The sequence below is a fragment of the Pelodiscus sinensis genome, chromosome 7, assembly GCF_049634645.1.
Source record: "Pelodiscus sinensis isolate JC-2024 chromosome 7, ASM4963464v1, whole genome shotgun sequence".
NCBI classification, from domain to species: domain Eukaryota; kingdom Metazoa; phylum Chordata; order Testudines; family Trionychidae; genus Pelodiscus; species Pelodiscus sinensis.
The window spans coordinates 4,843,338-4,864,499 of record NC_134717.1 but is presented as its reverse complement, the minus strand read 5'-3'; the positions used below and the strand labels follow the sequence as shown (position 1 = coordinate 4,864,499).

The 21,162-nt window shown below is 44.6% G+C and overlaps 1 protein-coding gene across 1 annotated transcript in view; it reads left to right on the top strand.

Moving 5' to 3' along the window:
- CNTNAP5 (contactin associated protein family member 5) overlaps positions 1 to 21,162 on the top strand; it is a 461,788-nt gene that overhangs the window by 264,894 nt on the left and 175,732 nt on the right. The window contains exon 11 of the mRNA XM_075933060.1: positions 11,742 to 11,848. Within this exon, the coding sequence (XP_075789175.1) occupies positions 11,742 to 11,848 (107 nt within the window). The remainder of the gene's footprint in view (positions 1 to 11,741; positions 11,849 to 21,162) is intronic.

Below are 21,162 nucleotides of genomic sequence, written 5' to 3'. Positions count from 1 at the left end.
TGTTCATTCCCTCTGGAGCACCTGATGTTGCCACTGTTGGAGGACAGGACTCCGAGCCTTTGGTCTGATCCAGTGCGGCCATTCTTGTGTTTCATAACTCTGATGCTCTTGGGTTTCTAAATGTACATTAAGGGCTTACTGGGTTGGGGTTTTGTTTCGACTGACACTGAAATGAATGATTGGATTACGCATCCTTTTCCTTCAGCCACAGTTCCTAGACCGTTTTAATCTGCTCTCTGCTCTCGCTGACGTTCTGTGCTCTCGGACACTGCTTGATGGAGCTTCTTGCAGGACATCCCAGGAGATCCATTCCCTTTAGCCTTGTGAACAGGAAAGCACGTTCAGTTCTGCTCGCTCTGGTATCTGCTCGGTTGATCCTGGCATTCCCGACAAGCCCATCAGTGTTGTATTAGTGCTTCAGCATCCTACCCCGTCTGGCAGTCAGACGGAGGCTCACACTAAACATTGTCATTCACTCAAGAGTCAGCTGCATAATCTGTGTCTCCTAATAAACACGGAGAGAGGAGAAGGATGGGTGGCATAAATAGCACTCAGCATGAAGGGACTGGAGTTAACATCTTAACTCATTAGAGATGACTGTATAGAGCTGATTCATGGGTCTGCTTTCCTCTGCTACTCAGAAGTTATGCAGTATTAATAAGTGCAAATAAATTGTGTACTTATGTTCCCTACTCCTTTCACATGGTGTTTATTCTCCCTCTCTATGAAAAGCCTCTAAAGCATGTTCTAACGGAGTCTGCTTTAATGTGATATTTTTCTTGCTGAATGGCGCTGACCTTTCAAATTCAGCTTTTTTCTCATCATTTTTTCCCTACATCGGCTAACCACATTTTGCTGTCTTTAAAAGAAAACCGTTTCTGTTGACTCTTCCCCTTTCCTCCCCCTACCTTATGGTATTGAACATGTATTGCTTGCATGTTTCAAACTGTAGAAATAGGACCTTGGGGAAATTAGATGCTATTACAGGTAAAAGGGGTGGAATAAATCCACCTAAAACACAGCCCCATCCATGTGCTTGCCAGCTCTTTTCTTGAAAATTTAATTTATGGCCTGCAGCAAATTCCAAACGTCATATGATTTATTCTTTTAAGCTGGCCACAAAAACAAGAGAATATTTTAGCTAATTAGGCTCAATGTGTTTCAGCTTTATTTGCTTTTATACTGAATTAAAATTCCTGGCTGGCAGTGAAGAAGCAAATATTTGATATTGCATTTGCCCCCAAATAAATAACCTGCAGTGTGTTGTGGATGGTATCTGAGAAGGAATCCTATTTCACATCTATTCTAATTCTTGATGGTGTTCCCATTCTCAATGTTTAATATCTTTTCCCCGGAGGCCTCAATTGCTAACTTCCATTTCATGCACTGGGTAATTTCTTTCTGGGGGGAAAAAAAAAAGCTTTTATGTTTTTCTTATTTTTCTCTGCTTGTTTGGCAATTAATTGGGCTTTCATTAGACATACTCTTCTACAGTTGGGTGCACTCCTGGCCAGCCAGAAGGCATGGCCAGGAACATTTATCCCACCTCCCACATACTTCTCATCAGTACAAAAACTGCACATGATCATTGTCGCCCACCTTATCGCTATGATGAGTTGAACGAGAACCGCGGAACTGAACGCCCTCAAGGATCAGCGGGTCTCCATCTGCCCCTAGAAGCTGCTCTGTGATTAGGTTGTATAGTCTAGATCAGTGATTTTCAAACAGAGACATGCCCCAGTTCTGGATTAGGGGATGGATTGCACCCTCAGGAAGTTTGCAGATGACACTAAGTTAGGGGGAGAGACCGATGCACTGGAGGGCAGGGATAGGGTCCAGAGTGACCTAGATGGATTAGAGGATTGGGCCAAAAGGAATCTGATGAGGTTCAACAAGGACAAGTGTGGAGTCCTGCACTTGACACAGAAGAATCCCAAGTATTGTTACAGGCTGGGGACCGACCGGCTAAGTAGCAGTTCTGCAGAAAAGAACCTGGGGATTACAGTGGATGAGAAGCTGGAGATGAGTCAACAGTGCGCCCTTGTAGCCAAGAAGGCGAATGACATATTAGGTTGCATAAAGAGGAGCATGGCCAGCAGATCTAGAGAAGTGATTATTCTCCTTTATTTGGCTCTGGTGAGGCCACACCTGGAGTATTGTCCAGTTTGGGGCTCCGCACTATAGAAAGGATGTGAACGCGTTGGAGAGAGTCTAGGGGGAGATGACCAAAATGATTAGGGGGCTGGAGCACATGACCTGTGAGGAGAGACTGAGGGATTTGGTTTGTTTGGTCTGCAGAAGAGAAGAGTGAGGGGGGATTTGATAGCAGCCTTCAACTTCCTGAAGGGAGGTTCCAAAGAGGATGGAGAGAGGCTGTTCACAAGTAGTGACTGATGGCAGAATGAGGAGCAATGGTCTCAAGTTACAGTGGGGGAGGTCTAGATTGGATATTAGGAAAAACTATTTTTGTAGGAAGGGGGTGAAGCACTGGGATGGGTTCTCTAGGGAGGGGGTGGAATCTCCATCCCTAGAGGTTTTTAAATCCCAGCTTGACAAAGCCCTGGCTGGGATGATTGAATTGGGATTGGTCCTGCTTTGAGCTGGGGGCTGGACTCGATGACCTCCTGAGGTCTCTTCCAGTTCTATGATTCTAATGCCCTTACTGTGGGGTGATCAGCAGGAGGCTATTGCAGGCTTCCTCCTGTCCTGGCATTGCAGACCCTGCTATGCTCCAGAAGTGGCTGGCAGCTGGTCCAGCTCCCAGGCAGGGCTGGATGGGGCTCTCTGGACTGCCTCCACCCTGGGTGTGGCTCTAGGGACCTGTGCCTGTGGGGGAAAGCAGCATGTAGAGCTACTTGTGCACCTGGGCCTATGACCCGCACAGGCTGCTGGCCACTACTGTGGTGCAGTGTGGTGAGCAGTGTTAGAAACGGCAGGAAACCGGCCTTAGCGCCCCCGCTGCACTGCTCACTGGGAGCTGGCAGAGGAAAGGCATTATTTTGATTTCTTATGGCTTTTTCCACTGTCCTGTACGTGCCCCTAGGACAGTGTCTAGAAGAGGAGATAAAAATACACTTTCAAAAATCTATTTTAAATAATGCCAACCTATGTTCCAGCCTAACCTTCCTATCATTGATTGAAATGAATTAAAAATATATTCAAACAGTACTGCATGTTTGCTGCCAGCATTTTAAAGGAAGTCAAGTCACTGAACCAATGGAATTCACTGGCTGAGAACCTGGGAGCCAGGTTCTAAACTAATTTTTGACAACAGTAGCCTCTTCTGCAGGTACAGAGAGAGCAGTTGCTTTATTGTAGCTTTTTCAGCTGGCTCAGTTCAATGACAGGGCCAGTCAAAGTGAAGAAATCAATTGGGAGTTGAAAAAGCAGGAAAGCTTATTTTTCCTTATTCCAAGTAATGCCTAAAAACAGGGTATGGCAGGATGAAATCAACTAGTTCTAGAAACCTGAAGGACATGGGGACCAGAAACAATCCGTTCAATTCAACTAATATAATACTTCATTTATTTAATTAAGCAGATAATTTTGATTGCAAGACATCTTTCAATAAACTTACTTTTTTTTTTTAATCCAGCACACTTTAGGTAGTTTGTTAAAATCTAATTTAACAGACAGACAGAATTTTAAAATGCTGCTTTTGTGCCTTTTTAATTGAACTTCAATTTCCATCCATCCGTTAACATAAATCTCAAGTAAAAAGTAAATCACCAACTACTAAATTAGAAATGCATCATTCATCATTCCCTAACTTTAAAAAGTAAATAGAATCTGAATACATTTATGTTAAGCTATATAATTGCTTAAATAAAGGTCTATAAATATAGTTTATCCTCCTGATTAGCAAAAAGAAATATCAAATTATATCAACCAATGAGAATCAATCTTTCTGAAGGAAAATAACTAAAAAAGTACAGGTGCCAAACAAGATTAAAATCAATTATTTAAATCACGATTTCCTGCTTGCTGATTAAAATTTCTTTGATTAAAATCAATTTGTCCTGCTGTCTAGTGCGGATACCTGGAACGGGAAGGAACACATGATAAATATTTTGCCCATCTTTACTTCATGCAGGCTTCACAGACTGGGAGAACAATGAATAAAGTCAATGTATATTTCACTGCCCAATAGAAATAGCCTGTTTCTCACAGCAGATGGAAGTCAGGTTGCAGGACAGTTTTGTTCGGGCTTTTATGCCACATTCAACACTGTGGCATTTGAACTCCATTTTGGTTTTTTAATTTATCAGAAAAAAAACTGGCTATGAGATATTTTTAGTCTAAAAAAGAATGTTTTAAGAGTATAAATCAAAGGTCCATCTAGCCTAATATCCTGTCTTCTAACTGTGTCCAAGGCCAGGTGCTTCAGAAGGAATGAACAGAACAGGAGAGTTAGTGATCCATCCCCTATTGGCCAACCTCAGCTTCCGGTAGTTGGCTGCTTAGGGACCACACAGAGTATGGGACAGAATCCCTGACCACCTTGGCTAATAGCCATTGATGGACCTCTATCCTCAAGGGACTTATCTCATTCATTTTTGGACCTAGTTTCAGTTTTGCTCTTCACAACATTCCCTGGCAAGGAGTTCCACAGATTAACTCTGCATTATGTGAAGAAGTACTTCCTTATGTTTGTTGTAAACCTTCTGCTACTTAATTCCCTCAGGTGATCCCTAGTTCTTGTTCTATGTAAGGAACATGTCTCTCTTCACTTTTTTTACACCATTCATAATTTTATAGACCTCTATCATGAATACATAAAGGTGCAGAGTGGTGTTCCCTTTACTGGAATTCCTTGGACATCTAACATTCACATAACAAGCACATTCATGGTGCATCCATTGGCTCTATAGAGATGTAGTTGTAATGCCCTGTTCTTTCTGTTTATATCCTAAGTTCTGGCAGATGGATTCCCTGAGTTTGCCTTGTGAAATGATGAATTCTAACAAGGCAATCATTATATCTCTCTTTTATATATTTATATATATTTCATTCCTAAACTCTTGGAGCATTTAGCATTATTAACAATGTAAATTTTAACAAAACAAAAACCAAACATGCCTCCTAGAAAATGGGATCTGTTCCTTCCCCCACAAAAATTCCACCCTCCTGCCTCAGCTACCATGAAAAGACCTGAGAAACCATATGAATCTTTTGGTGTGCGCCCCGGTTCACCAGAAAGAGGGAAAAGAGGAGAAACAACAAATCTGAACATTCAAAATGTTAGTGTTTGAAAAAAAATATTTTTCAAGGAAAAAAACCAAAAATTCAATACACTTGACACAGTATTTTACAAGTCCTTGATTGTTCTGAAGTGTATGACTTACGTATCCTGCAACTTCTTGTGTGCAACAAGACCTTTGAAAAGGGCAATCTTGCTGTACTCCAAGGACAGTAACATTCTCTCAATAATCAAAATGGAACAATTTTTCTAGGGCTTGGTCTTATCCCCAGAATCTTCGCCAGAAAGGTCTCCATCTCTGGACTTTTGAGCTCATTATCCAACAAGCTCCTTTCCCTCCATTTCACAATACAGTGAAACCTTTCAGTCGGTTGTGACCGATGTTCACTTCCTGGCTCAGCCATAAACTTTCTTGGGCCTTGAGCCAGTGCCTTTCTTCCCTTCGATTGAATTGTCTCACTGACTTACGTCTACAGGGTGTTTGAGTCACGAATGTTTAGAAAGTAGTCTAAGATCATTGGATGGAAAGAACTAATAGGATGATTCTCGGTTTATATCCATTGGCTCGGCTTGGCTTGTGACCCAGAATATATAATAATTTAACAACAAATTGTTCTGTGTAGGCACATGCGTGTACACACACAGAACACTGTATTTTTAACATGAGCGAGCATAGGTATAATGTATCTAGGAAGGTTGAGGAATTCCCATCGCTGGAAGCTCTAAGAAGAGATTAGACCAACACATGTTGATAGGACAAGAAGAAATGGGCTTAAATTGCAGCAAGGGAGGTTTAGGTTGGACATTAAGAAAAACTTCTTAACTATCAGGGTGGGTAAACACTGCAATAAATTGCCTAGGAAAGTTGTGGAATCTCCATCACTGGAAATATTTAAGAGCAGGTTGGACAGGCATCTGTCAGAGATGATCTAGACAATGCTTGGTCCTGCCATGAGGGCAGGGGACTGGACTTGATGACCTCTCAAGGTCCCTCCTAGTTCTAATATTCTATGATTCTATGTACGTTGCCTAAGGGTATGTCTAGACTGCATCCCTCTGTCAGCAGAGGGAGGCAGATTAGGCAGTTTGACATTGCAAGTGAGGCCGGGATTTAAATATCCTGTGCCTAGTTTGCATAAAATGGCCACCGCTTTTTGCCAACTCAGCAGTTTGTCTGCAAAAAGCGGCAGTCTAGAGGGGGATCTGTCGAGAAAGAAAGCCTTTTTCGACAGATCCTGTAAACCTCCCTGCAAGAGGCATAAGGGATCTGTCGGAAAAAGGCTTTCTTTCTTGACAGATCCCCCTCTGTTGGCAAAAATCAGCAGTCTAAAGTGGTGAGTCGGCAAAATGCTGCGGTCATTTTTATGCAAATTAGGTGCAGGATATTTAAATCCCTGCCTCATTTGCAATGTCGACCTGCCTAATCTGCATCCCTCTGCCGACATAGGGATGCAGTCTAGACATTCCATTAGTGTAGGGAGATGGAGCTGATGACTTCTTGAGGTCCCTTGGAGCACTACATTTCTATGAGCTTATATGTACAGAGAGAACACGAGCATAGATGTAATTTTAAAAATACATTGATTCATATTCCTCTCAACATGATTTTTTTTAAAGGATGGTTTATTGCAATTCTGGGACGAATTTCTGCACTTACTTAAGGGCCCCAAAGTAAAGAGAATCTGTGGAACCTTAGTACTGGACTGCTCTTTAATCTCTATTTCCTAAACAATTGGGGCAAAAACCAGTAACTGGTGTATGTGATATGCCTCATGCTGCTGGGATAATCACCCAGAGCCCAGGAAAAGCTCAGGGAAAAGACCAGATGCATTTCCTGCCACACACAACATCAAATGCATGGCTCTTCTTCAGTCTTTCCATTGTCACATTATCTTCATTACTATTTGATCATTCCTATCAAAGGGACCAAAATTCTGCCCTTCCATGTGTGTGAAGGTCTCCCTTTGAAGTCAGACGGAGCCCCACGCATGTATTTTAGAGCAGGCTGTTTTGTCCAGTGATTGCTGTTGCTCTTGGTTAGGCTATGCCTCAGATGACTGTACATTCCAGTTTGTTTTTACATTCAGAGGCTTCTGCCAAAGAAGGAAATTGTGCCTGATTGGCACATAATTGTTAAAATCAATTGCCATGTGACCCCATGGTCCTGTTGTTATGGTGCAGTTTGGGAACTGGGAGATCAGATTCGGAGTCTTGTCTTCGCCACAGACTCCCTGAGAAATCTTGGAGAAAGTTAGTTTCCTTGTCCCTCAACTTGTCATCCATAAAATGGGATAATTTGTGTTTGATTTTCCAACTCTTTCAGGGAAGGAAGGTGAAATAAGCTGTGTCCACAAAAGCTCATGATACCATCTACATGTTTTGTTAGTCAATAAAGTGCTACCACACCTTTTGTTGTTGCTCAAGTTTATCCTCTACAGACTAACTCGGCTGCCGCCGGAGGCTTCTTATGTACAATGTCCAGCATAATGGGGTTGTGATCTTCGCTGGAATCTCTGGACACGGCTGCAATTCAATTAATGATAAAAAGGCGCTCTTGTAATACAAAAAGATTGTGTAATTGCACCCAGGAATCTGAGACAATTGGCGAATTAGACATCCAGTTAATGTATCCATCCGTTGATTAATTTTCATCATGGATATTTCCTAATGTTGGCTTTGATGGCAATTAGGGTAAATTAAACTTGTAATGAATGTACAACTGCTGGACTAGAATGGGGTTATGGTAATCGTTAGAGTGGAGTTGTACAGAAATTGGTTTCAGAAGCTTTTAGAAGAGTTAGTTATCCGACCCAAAACAAGATTGATGCAGTTGGCACTAATGAAAGCAAATAGACTAGAGAATGCAAACAGTCTAATTTTGAATTTATTAACAGCATTAAAGCCTGTGCAGACAATTAGACTTGCATTTTGAGCATTATTGGGGGAAGCAAAACTGTGTGTTTAGAAAGTTGAAGGTCAGTTTTCATTTCCATTTGTCTTCTAAAGCATTTAAAGGGAAGCTGTTCTGCTAGAATGTATATGGCTAAGCATCAGTCATGGACCTTGGGGAAACCTCAAATTACTAGTAATTAACTTTATTGCATGGGGTTAATTAATAAGAGGTAACTGAAATAGGCAGAAACCACGTTAATCAGTTAATGATATATTCTGAAAGTGATGATAACACAGTATTGTGCTTAGCACTTCACATCTTTTAAGTGCTGAACAAGCAGTCAGTGTTTATTCTTTCTAATGTTCCTGTGAGGTAGGAATTACTATCCCTGTCTTACAGGTGGCATAGCTGAGACATACCGGCCTTTTACCGGCATTCTGGTTCACGGGCTCAGGAGGAAAGGTGTTTATCAATGGAGGGGGAAGAATGTCTAAGATGGCCATGAGCCCCAGAAAATCAGCATTCTTGTAAGCCCAATGTGAGCCTCTGAAGTGGGAGTGAAACTTAAGGTAGCCGAATGGCTGCTCTAGCTTGCAGGATGGGCTGTCCTTTGCCTCTACAGGATATGAAAAGAGCAGAGCAAATTCTATCCCTGTATCAGCACATGTATTTGGCCCAGGGTTATGAAGTGTCCCACACATTACATCACCCTTCTCTTTGCTGCTATAAGGAGTGTGCAGAAATTCTGTGTACTCCAATAGTTTGAGAAGCGGGGTAAACGCTGGAGAATCTTGTGTTCCATTCCTGGTGACTTGACGTGACCACAAGAGTGTCACTTCTTCTCTCCATGCCCCAGCTTGCCAGTCTATGACCAGGAATAGAAACACCTGCCTCATGTAGGTGCTGGGAGTTAAATGATGTTGGGACAGTGCCCTGGGATCTTGTTGATAAATGGATCTATACAAATGCAGAGTAGCATTTCTGGCCTTTACCAGCCATTGCATAGGGTACATCTATGAAGGGGACAGGACATCAAGAGGCTGGATTTATGACATTTGGGGTGTGTCTAAACTACACCCCTCTGCCAACAGAGGGATGTAGATTAGGCACATCGCTATTGCAAATGAGTCGGGATTTAAATATCCCATGCTTCATTTGAATAGAAATGGCTGCCGCTTTTTGCTGCCGTGGCACTTTGCTGGAAATAAGCGGCAGTCTGGATGGGGATCAGTCGACAAGAAAAGCCTTTTCCGACCGATCCTTTATGCCTCGTGCAACGAGGTTTCCAGGATCGGTCAGAAAAGGCTTTCCTTGTCAACCGATCCCCGTCTAGACTGCCACTTTTGGCCGGCAACGTGCCGCGTCGGCAAAAAGCGGCGTCCATTTCTATTCAAATATGGAAGTGTTATTTACCCCCTTTTCATTCTCCAAGAAGCTGAAGTCACTGATGGAATTAATAGGCATCAGAAGGAAATATGCCTTTGCCCTCTGCACAGTCAACCTGTCGAACTTGTTGCCAGGGATGTTGCGAAGACCAAATGTCAAGACCACTAATGGGGAAGGGGAGTAAAAGGGACAGTTGCCCAAAGGCCCAGAAATTCAAAAGACCCAGGGGCTCCCGCCCATCACTGCTGTCACTTCCTCAGCCGCAGCAGTGACCTGAGCCGGGACACTTTTAATTGCGGCTGGAGCGCTGCACTCTGGGTGGTTGTGAGGCTTGCGTGGGAAGGCTGAGGGCTGGCTGCTGTGGCCCCGCCTCCTCCGCATGAGGCCCTGCCCCTTCCAGGAACACAGAGTTGGCTCCCCCCAGCCTTGCCCCGGGACCTAGTGAGACTTTCGGCCCCTCTGCAAAAAGTCTTGCCTGTTCATTCTTCTGTTTCATGTGTCACTCTAGTAGAGCATTTCCCTCTTCATTAAGGGGACACTCGGGTGCTCCAACCAGGCAGGGCTGGCCTTACCATAGGGCAAATTGAGGCAGCCACCTCCGGTGCCAGACTCTACGGAGGTGCCACTAGGACCCAGAGTGTTGAAAATTGTGTCTGCTGCTGTTGCATATGTAGGTAGCAGAGCAGCACCAAGAGAAGAGTAGAACAGGAAGAAGGCAGAATTGAGACCTTTCAAAGTTTTGACCCGAGCATGGGGGCGTCATTTGAGCTCTCCGCCTCTGGTGCCAAAATGTTGTGGGCTGGCCCTGCAACCAGGTGGTGGTTTTGCAGAAACCTTGTATGGGAGCTGGGATGCAGTTTTCCCCCCTGTTCCCTATAAGATGCTTTTCAGGCCCTCAGTGTTTGGATCAGCATGCGATTCAGGGGCTAGATGTGCCTTGTACTCCTGTAGGGCTGATGAAAAATCGGAAGTCGAGCTCTAACTGCTGCATGCATATTATTTGCATCTGGTACTCTTATGCTTAATGATACCCCTGTCTGGATTTGAATATAAACAGTGGCTTGTTTTCCAGAGCCCTAGAGGAAGCAATCTGTGAAAAGATCTTGAAGTTGTAGTCCTCAGTTAAATAACATGGTGGGATATGTAATAAATGATGCCACCAGCCACAGGAAAACACTGGTGTATTTTTGGTGCATGCATCTGTCGTCCTCACAGAGGAGCTGAACGTGCCCTCCTGCTCAGAGCGATGGCTAGTGTAAAACAGTGTCGCTCCATTGACTTCATTGCTGATTGATACCCGCTCTGGATATGGCCCAGGGAAAGATGCACAGGCTGAGCAGTTACAATCAGGGGAACAAATCATGCTGTTGTCGGGTGTGTGGAGTGGCCCGATTGTTTTTCCTTCCCAGCCTCTTCTAAGTGATTCACTGTGTATAAATAGGTGACTGACTCAGAAACCAAACATACAACATGAAGGAGATTATCCAATATACAGCAGGAAAGATACACACTGGGGCACACTCCGCTTTGAGCGATGATGGTGTAACCCCGTCGGAGACAACGGAGTGACTCTGGATGTACGTTGGTGTAACGGAGATCAGAATTTACCTTCCCGTGTGTCAAATTGCATTTGCCTCCTACAGCTTTGACTTCTGTTCAATTCCCTTGCTGGGTACTCTTATACCTCTTTCTTCATTTAATAATTGCTTGGCAATAATGCTTCGGAGGATCCCCAACTGAAATGAAGAGATGAGCAGAGAACATACAATTCATAAACCCATATTCCCTTTTACTTTGAGGCATATGTATTGTTTGTGCTTCCGCTGCTGAAGTGCAGCTTAATTTTTATAGCTGGAAGCTACATTAGCCCATAGAAGGAAAGGGGGGTGGGGTGGGGAATGAGAAAAAGAAAAGCTTTTCTTTTGAAACAAGCTCTTCTATAGCTTTTTCACCTGGTATTTGTTCCTCTTATCTGAGATCAGAATGAAAGTGGCATTTTGGTTCCTTAGGGACAGAAAACAAGCTGGGTTTGTTGTTATCAGTAAGCACTTCCCTTTGAATGTATTCTGTATGGTATAAGGTATTTGTTCAGAATGTTGTTGTTTCAAGCGAATCACAGAGCAGAGGAAGAATATTTTCTTTCAGCCATTGTGTGAAGAGACGCAGACCCCAGAAGGTTGGGAAGTGGGGGAAAACAATCCGTGCCTGTACTATCTCTGCTGAAATGCATTGAATTAATTTTTTTTTAACCTCTCCAATTAGATGCTTGCCCAACTACTGTGAACATGGAGGAAAATGCTCTCAGTCCTGGACTACCTTTTTCTGTGATTGTAGCGAAGTGGGTTACATGGGAGCAACCTGCCATAATTGTAAGTAAACCAGTTAAGCATGCTCGGATAAAGTTGGCCTGATGGAGATTGTGCCGCTAAAGCACAGAGGGAATGCTTGGAGAAGCCATCTGTTATTACAGGATGCAATAGACTGTGCTCTGACAGGATTGCAAAGGGTCAGCAGCTAGCCTAGAAACAGGAGAGGAATCTATTACACAAACACACAAGTCTCTTGACACACTTAAAGAACAATTTCTGGAGATAAATCAAAAGTCAAAGGACTCTCTTTTGCTCTCCTTTATCATATTCCCTCATCTCCTTCTTTTCAGCAGTCACCAAAGAATTGGATTTCTTTTTTCTAACTTGCTGTTTCAGTACTTTTCACTTTTTACGGGTTCATCAAGATCCCTTGCTTTAGAAAGTGTGTGTGTGTGTTTGGGGGATGTCCGTAATAACAGTGGGAACATGTAGAGGGGTGAAGAGAGGGTTGGAAGTATGACATGAGATGTTCGGTACTTTGCTAACATGTCTGTGAGGTGTAGAGGATATATTCTGTTAAACAATTTCTTGATTTTACATGGTTTTGTAACTTCATACATGTGGCAAGGCAGCGTTAACTGTTTTCCGCAACATTTTTTGCATATTAATATAAAAATATATGAATTCTATCTGGTCAAAATGTATGTGATACAATGTTTTGATGACATTTCAGAATTTAAAATAGCAATATAGCTTTAATGCTGGTCAGTTATCTTGGTACTCTATTCCATTTCAAATGTTTTGGGGGGGAAAGGGAATTCTTTGAGAAAATATTTGTAATTTGTTTCTTGCTTTCTTTTTTACGCATGTCGAAGTCCATTCATCAATAAGTGTGCAGATAGGCATGTGGGCATATGTCCATTGCTGTGTATGTCCACCAAGGTGCTTAGACTTCACGAGATAAATCTTTTTATCTTCCTCCTGTTGGTGTGAGGGCAGAAGACAAACTGGGCCATGCTTCATTTGCATTTTATTACCCAACATTTAGCCTTGAAAAAGTCAATTGTTTAGGCTCATTTTCATTTAAGTGTTGCGTATTAGAGCAATTAATTGTGCTTCACCTTCTTGTGTAATGAGAGGGCAAAAGAGCTGTACGGAATAGTCCCTGCGTGAGGTGTCACTGTAACCCTAACCAGGTGTGCAGGGGTGAGGTGGAGTGCATGTGAGTAGAGTAAAAGCCCGTCTTGCTGTATGAGGAGAGGTCTGATTCCAAGACCAATGAGGCTTGTTGTACTGCTCTTTGTTCCCAAGAAAGAGGGTTCACAACTTGAGAAAAGTGATACAGTGTTGAGCTGGATTTCTGAGTCTCCCCAGGCAAGCCTCGGCAGTAGGAGGTACTGGGGGGGTTTATGAGAATGGATGCTAGACAGTGTCAGCCACCATGTCATGGACTCGGTTTCATCTGAGCTGTGGCTGGGAAATCCCACTATGTCCAGGCCCACCCATTTTGCCTATAGAAACCCATGCTAACTGCACGGCTGCTTCCCCTGCTTCAGGTTTCAACATAGGGATGTTAAACATCAGAATTTTCAGAATGGAGAGGGGTAACTAGTGGTGTCCCCCAAGGGTCAGTCCTGGCACCAATCCTGTTCAACTTATTCATAAATGATCTGGAGAAAGGGGTAAGCAGTGAGGTGATAAAGTTTGCAGATGATACCAAACTGTTTAGGATAGTCAAGACAGAAGCAGACTGTGAGGGACTCCAAAAAGATCTCACCAAACTGAGTGATTGGGCAACAAAATGGCAAATGAAATTTAATGTGGATAAATGTAAAGTAATGCACATCAGGAAAAATAACCCCAACTATACGTACAGTCTGATGGGGGCTAATTTGGCTATGACAAATCAGGAAAGAGATCTTGGAATTATCATGGACAGTTCTCCGAAAACTTCCACACAGTGTGCAGTGGCGGTCAAAAAGGCAAATAGGATGCTAGGAATTATTAAGAAAGGGATAGAAAATAAGACCCAGAATGTTTTACTGCCCCTTTATAAAACTATGGTACGCCCACATCTTGAATACTGTGTACAGATGTGGTCTCTTCACCTCAAAAAAAATATTGTGGCCTTGGAAAGGGTTCAGAAAAGGGCAACTAAAATGATTAGGGGTTTGGAACGGGTCCCATATGAAGAGAGGTTAAAGCGACTGGGACTTTTCAGTTTAGAAAAAAGGAGATTGAGGGGGGATATAATAGAGATTTATAAAATCATGAGTGGTGGGGAGAGGGCAGATAAAGAAAGTTATTAGTTCCCATAATAGAAGAACTAGAGGACACCAAATGAAATTACTGGGTAGCAGGTTTAAAACTAATAAAAGAAAGTTCTTCTTCACACAGCGTGTAGTCAACCTGTGGAACTCCTTGCCAGAGGAGGCTGTGAAGGCTAGGACTATAGCAGAGTTTAAAGAGAAGCTAGATAATTTCATGGAGGTTAGGTCCATAAAAGGCTACTAGGCAGGGGATAGAAATGGTGTCCCTGGCCTCTGTTTGTCAGGCTGGAGAGGGATGGCAGGAGACAAATCACTTGATCGTTGTTTTCGGTCCACCCTCTCTGGGGCACCTGGTGCTGGCCACTGTCGGCAGACGGGCTACTGGGCTAGATGGACTTTTGGTCTGACCCAGTACGGCCGTTCTTATGTTTTTATGTAAATATCGGTTAATTGAATAGTCGAGTGACCTCATGAATTCTTATCAGTTAGTCGACTATTCTATAGCCAGTGCTCTCTGGCCCCACTCCCGAGAAGCCCCCTGCCACTGTGTGCAGGGTGCCAGGTGGGAGCTGGTCTGCCAGGGGAGCCTGTTTAAAAAGCAGCTCCCCTCAAGGACCTGCTGCCTGCCTACCTGTGCTGCTGCCTCTCATAAAGAGACAGGAACATGGAGGGTGGCAGCATGGTCTTAACTCTCAGACCCGGTGTGAGCTGGAACTGAGCAAGGCTGCCTGCTTGCTCAGCTCCTAATACACTTTAAATGCAGAGCCACAGTGGGGGTAGGTCCCGGACCCGGCGTGAGCCAACACAGAGCCAGGCTGCTGGCCAGCCTGCTAAAAAGTTTACTGCCAAGCGGGGAGGGAAATGCGTGTAGTCTATAGCATTAACCTATTAGCTTTTGCGTCTCAGTTAATCAACTGCGCTATTACAACCCTAGTTCAACAGGGGACCAGAATTTAGAGATTTTCCATGTGATCCTGAGCCAGTCACCTATACCCTGAATTTCCGTTCAGTTTCTGTGGCTATTGCCATGTGCTGTGCTCCTTTGCGTGCCGGCTATTTCCTTCTGCTTCCATCTCCCCATCACTCTAATGGGATAAGATCTTACTCCATACAGGGATGTTGTGAGGTGCATTAAATTCCTCTGCCAGAAGACATTGTGTAGCTTCTTTTCCGCTCCTCTGATCTGGAGCTAAATCAGTGTCCTAAAGACACAGTCAATCCATAGTCTGGACTTGTGCGGGCTACATTAGCTGCTAGAAACATGTCTGGAAACCACACGCTCGTTCCCTTCCAGTTACACCAGTATTTTCTGAGCGCATTAGTTCATTGTAGTTTCACAAAGCTAGATTCATAGGTGTTGGGACTAAGGGAGCTGCCACCCCCCCCCCCCCCACCCCTTCACCTCCAGCTTGATAGGGCTTCCATCCTATATGGGGTTTATAGTTTGGTTCAAGGGCTCCCAGCACCTCTACTATACACATTGCTATTCTGTTACATAGAATCATAGAATACTAGGACTGGCAGGGACCTCGAGAGGTCATCGAGTCCAGTCCCCTGCCCCCATGGAAGGACCAAATACTGTCTAGACCATCCCTGATAGACATTTATCTAATCTACTCTTCAATATCTCCACAGATGGGGATTCCACATCCTCACGTTTTGTTTGTTTGCTTTAAACATGCTCCGTGCAGTTTGTTTGCCCGTAAGGGCCATGGCTTTGTGGCACCCTTTGTTACTGATGTTCTGACACTGTTCTCATCTGGCATTCCCATTGTGCATAGCTTGTAGCCTGTAGATTGAGCCTTTCCTATCGTGAGTCACTGGGATATTGTCTTTTTACAAATCCTGCATCTTAGCAGAGGTGCCAATGAGATGGCCCTTGCACTCCCTTCTAACCCCATGGTTCTATGACATGGTCCTGCAAGACAGGAATGACCACTACTTATGGGAGTGCTCTGTGGGCCGGGAGAAGTCGAGACTAATAAAGTGAGTAACGCCTCTGCCTCTTAGTTTGCTTTTCCAGAAAGCAAACACTGTGAAATCCTCCAGCAGCTCAAGGAAGGGGTGCAAAACCAACAAAAAAAGAACAACAAAGCACAACTTTCTGCGTGTCTGTATTTAGATTAACTTTTAATTACGAGTTTTCAGTATAAATGCCAAACTATCAACATGGTCCGTTTCCTGTGAAACAAGGGTGTGCCACACAGAAGGGGTAAGAGACCAATCTTTATTATTAGGTCTGGGTAACATGGTCTAGAGCAGTGGTCTCCAACTTTTTTACACCCAAGATCACGTTTTAAGTCTCAGAACAGGAGATGATCTACCACCCCGCCCCTTCCTTGAAGCCCCGCCCCTTCCTTGAAGCCCCGCCCTCTCTATTCTCCTGTCCATCACTTGCTATCCCCAGCCCTTATACACTCTGTTAAACAGTTTATTTTTAAATTATGCAATATATAAACTTAAAATCACATATTTATAGTTATGAAATAAATGGTGTTTTTAATTCATGCTATTTAAATGTCAAATGAAGCATTTACAATTCTACATTTTGTTCTCTGCTATTTTGTAAATCTAAATTCAAGTATTGATAATTATATATTTTTTCTTCCAAAAACAAAGTCTCTGTGTGACACCTGTGACTGAACAGTATCTGCCAGTGTCTTGAAGTCTGGGTGGTAGTCTGAGATTGCTAGTCATATGCAGTCCATCAGATGGGCATCTGTGATCCTGTGCTCAGCCTGGGAAGCTTGCTCCAGCACAGCTGGGGCTAGATGCAGCCTCCCTGGGCTGAGCGCAGGGCAGCCGGGCTGGAGGGAATAGAAGTGGCTGCCCGGCCAGCTGGCCATGGCGCTTAGCCAGGGTGCACCAAGCTCCATGTGGGCAGGCTCAGAAGAGAAGCCGCCGATCAGCTGGAGTGCGGGGCAGCCTCTTTCAGCTGAAAGCCACAGTCAGCTGGCTGGGGTGTTTCAGCCCTCCCGACCTCCCAGCTCCCACCATTCCTCACAGCTACTCACCTGTGTTGTTGCTCGGTGAGTAGCTGCTCCTCAAATGAGGAAATCTAATGTAAATGTACTGTGCAGGCGCGCAGTTCAGAGAGGGCTCAAGAGCTACTCTTAGAGCCCCTGAGATCTACCGGTCGATCGCGATCTACAGGTTGGTGACCACGGGTCTAGAGTTACAAAATGTTACAGCCCTGTTAAATCAGGGCCCCCTATGGCCCGGGGGCTGGATCAGGCCCCCCAGATTGTCTGGATCAGGCCCATGAGGCTCAGGGCTCCCCTCATCATAAGGTATCTGGTGCTCAGGCCCTGTCACACCCAGATCCTTCCCTGCTCCTGCATTCTACCTCCCTCCCTCCCAGATCACCAACCCCAGACCCATTCCTGCACCCTCCCTCCTGGCAGCCCCCTCCCATACACTGAACTCCTAATTTATGGCCCCAACTCAAAGCTGGAGCGGGGGGCACAAATGCACTAGCATGGAAACCCTATAGGCTTTGGTGTGCAAGGGAAATGTGGGTTTGTTTTGGGTTTGTTTTTGTTTTGTTTTTTGCTTCTCATGTCTGTTGGTCCCCAACTGATTTTCCTGTTGGTCAGCAGCCCCCTGACTCAAAAAGGAAAAAACAAAATTCCCCACCCCGTTAAATGGTCATTGACCTTTATTCTGTTATCCTCTTAGCCTTTCTCATCTCCTCCTCCTGTGTGCTGTGAGGTTCAGGCTAAGAGCGATGCTGTAGCTTTTAGAAAGTGGATCCTTTCTTGGCAACGTTCGCCTGAGCACAGAGCACCGAACACTGGCAGAAAAGACAATGCGAAACGTCGGAAATGGCAAAATTCTCCCCGTTGTGGAGCTGTCAGCTTGTCCGAACGCTCTGAGTGAAGATAATTAACAGAATTGAATTTAAGCCTTGATATTTGCTTTGGAGCTTGATGGATCTTGCCCAGGCCTGGGAGGCCTTTCGAGTGGCCAGCGGGATGACCCCTTACAGGGTGGAAATGCCATACCGCTCTCAGTACAAGGCAAGCGTCGCAGAAGGGAGCCCGTGGGCCTTGGAAGGAGATTTTTAATAATAATGCCACTTAGGGTTGCCAGTTCTGAGATACAAAAAATGGGTCCTCTTGCTGCTCACCACATGCCACCCTATACAACCCATAGACCACCTGTCCAGCCCATACTGAGGGCACTGTCATTCCATTCCGCTCCCGAGGCTGCCCTGGGCATGGACTTTGCACCATGATTGGCAGCTCCATTCTGCTCCTGCCTGGTGGTAACCCCTGCAGCTAGTAACTTCACAGCGGTGATGGGGCATGTCATCCCTGCACTGCTCCTGAGTTACCCTGCCCCAGTATCAGAGGGGTCGCCGTGTTAGTCTAAATCTGCAAAAGCAGCGAGGAGTCCTGTGGCACCTTATTGACTAACTGAAGTGTTGGAGAATAAGCTTCCCCAGTGACTCCTAGAACCAGATCTGCCTCTGGACAGGTGCCACCATCATGCAGTGCCCCCTGGGACAGCTGTCGGGGTGGGGATTATAAAATGAATGATAAAATCAAGGAATTTTAATTATCCTGGGAAGATGTCCAGCTTTCATGTAACTGGATGATCCTGGGCAACTCAGACAGGTGGCAGCTCTTAACGCTGTCACTGAAAATAATACGTAGGGGTCCTGAACTCAATTAATTGGCAAATAAAACAAAACTGTCCATGTGTCCTTTAAAGCATTGCTCTGGGGTAGGCCTGAGAAGGGGGGGTTCAGGATGCTGGCTCCCCCATGGAGATCGGACATCCTAGGCCTCTCTCACTGCAGCATCTTGGGGCCAGGTGAGAAGCACCTTTCCATGGCTGCTGCAGCTCCAGTGAGCACATCTGGGGGAGGGGTTCATGTCCCCTGGCTGGGGCAGACCAGCTTCATCTTCCCCCTGCGCTTCCCAGCCAGAGTGAGGAATGCAGCAAACTGTGCACTTTCCCCTCACTCCCTGACAAAGGAAAACAGCCAGCAATGCCCCCATATGAATTGCAGGATACCTGCAAGGTCGGAGGCTTAGGGCTGGGGCAGTCCCTGTCACCTGTCTTTCTGCCTCCCTTCTGTCTGGTTTTGTGAGAATCAATCTTATTCCAGGCACTTCCCATTTTTCTGGCACCACCAAACCCTGACCAAATTTGGTGGTTCTGGCTCTTAGCGTTTAGGAGGAGTTCTTGAACAGATGGATGGGCGGACACATGGACAGACAAACTCAAAATATATAGAAGATGAGTTGGGCCAGATCCTCAGTTTCACTACACCATTTAACAGCAGCGGAGAACCCAGCCCATTGTCTCAATAAAGCCTCTATCGTGTCGGGAAGTACTAAACCCATTGTGTCAAGTATCAGAGGGGTAGCCGTGTTAGTCTGAATCTGCAAAAGCAGCGAGGAATCCTGTGGCACCTTATAGACTAACTGAAGTGTTGGAGAATAAGCTTTCATGGCAAAGACATGCATCTGACAAAGTGGGTCATTGCCCACAAAGGCTTATGCTCCAACACTTCAGTTAGTCTATAAGGTGCCACAGGACTCCTCGCCGCTAAACCCATTGTACAGATTGGGCAAGAGAGGCTTAGAAATTAAGTAATTTACTTCTAGTGGTAAGGCTGGTAGAGTAGCATCTAGGTACCCTGAATGGCCAGCTTCCTGCACTAAGCACTGCATAACATTGTCAATATCGGCAAACTCACAGGACAGATACTTTCCAAAGTACGTGGACAGCTGTATTGGAGGTTTATGACTTAGCTGTGCATGTGTTCAATGTTGATATCAAACCTACTCTTCCTTTCAATAAGCTTCCCTTATTGCATCCTTCCCATATGTGGATATGATTTGTCTTCCTGTTTGTTGAGCGTATTATAAATATCTTACCTGTACTCTTCCGGAGCACAGACTTCTGCAGAGAGCCTTTGCTTTAGAAAGCACGTAGATCAAGAATAATTCAGTTCCTTGTTTTTCTTCTCGTTCTTTCTTGCTTTCATCGCATGATGGATTTTTTGCTCTGGAATTTACTCCTGGTGTTCAAAGATGGAGCAAGTGGGGGACAGACTCCGCATTTTTAAGATGTGCCTTTTGTCAGGCCTGAACGCCTTTGAAACAAAGGTGCTCCGTCAGATCATCTCCACATCCGTCTTTCTGTCTCAGTCTCCGAGGCGCTATCTTTCAGTGTACTGCAGAGCAAGGTCCATGAACTTTGCTTTATCGCAACAGTCCTATCTCCCACTTGAGTGGTTCTCATGTCACCTTTCCAGTCTCCTTTTCTCCTCTTCCAGCTTCTCCTTTCCATTCACCCTCCGGTGTTGCCCCTTGTCAGGAGAAGCTTAGGCCCTCCCTCTTCCATCTTCTCAATCAGAGACCCACATGTGACCAAGAGTCTAGTGTGGGGTGCAGTAGCCCTGCAGCCAAGTGACTGACGTGCAGCCCTGAGCCAAACCTCAGTGGAGAAGGGTCGGAAGAGAACTGGTTGACACGACCTCCCCTTGCCAGAGGCTTGGTTTGAATTCTAGTGAAACTGGGTGATCCCTGAGTAGGTTTTCCAGATAACTAAGAATTTGGGGATAGAGTAGGGAGTATCGGTGCCTACAAAAGAAAAAGCCCTGAATATTGGAACTGTCCCTAAACATTGGAACATTTGATTACTCTATCTCTTAAGGTAATAAAAAGATGTCTTGTGATCAGCCATTAAGATGATATTGTGGTTAGATGAATTTTCATCTGTCTATGGAAATAACACATCCTGTATCAGATCAATAACTATTTTACAAAGGGAGAATAAATCGTCTGTCAACAGCATCACTGTCAAAGCCAGTTTCCAGGAGTGAAGATTTCAGTTTCTGTCATTTAACATGACAATTGTACTGTAAGGGTGAGGGTGACAATCACTCCCATAATTGCCTGACTCCCTTAATCTTTCTTCAGTTAAAGCAAAGAATCTCTAATTGCATGTTCCTTCATATGTTGCTTACAAGGGTGTTCGATCAAACATCCATCCTCCTGAGACTCATGATGAAAAATCTTGTGATGAGATTGCATATTATGCCACATTTATCATTAGCTAAAAATTTGTTTAATCCACCATAAAGTC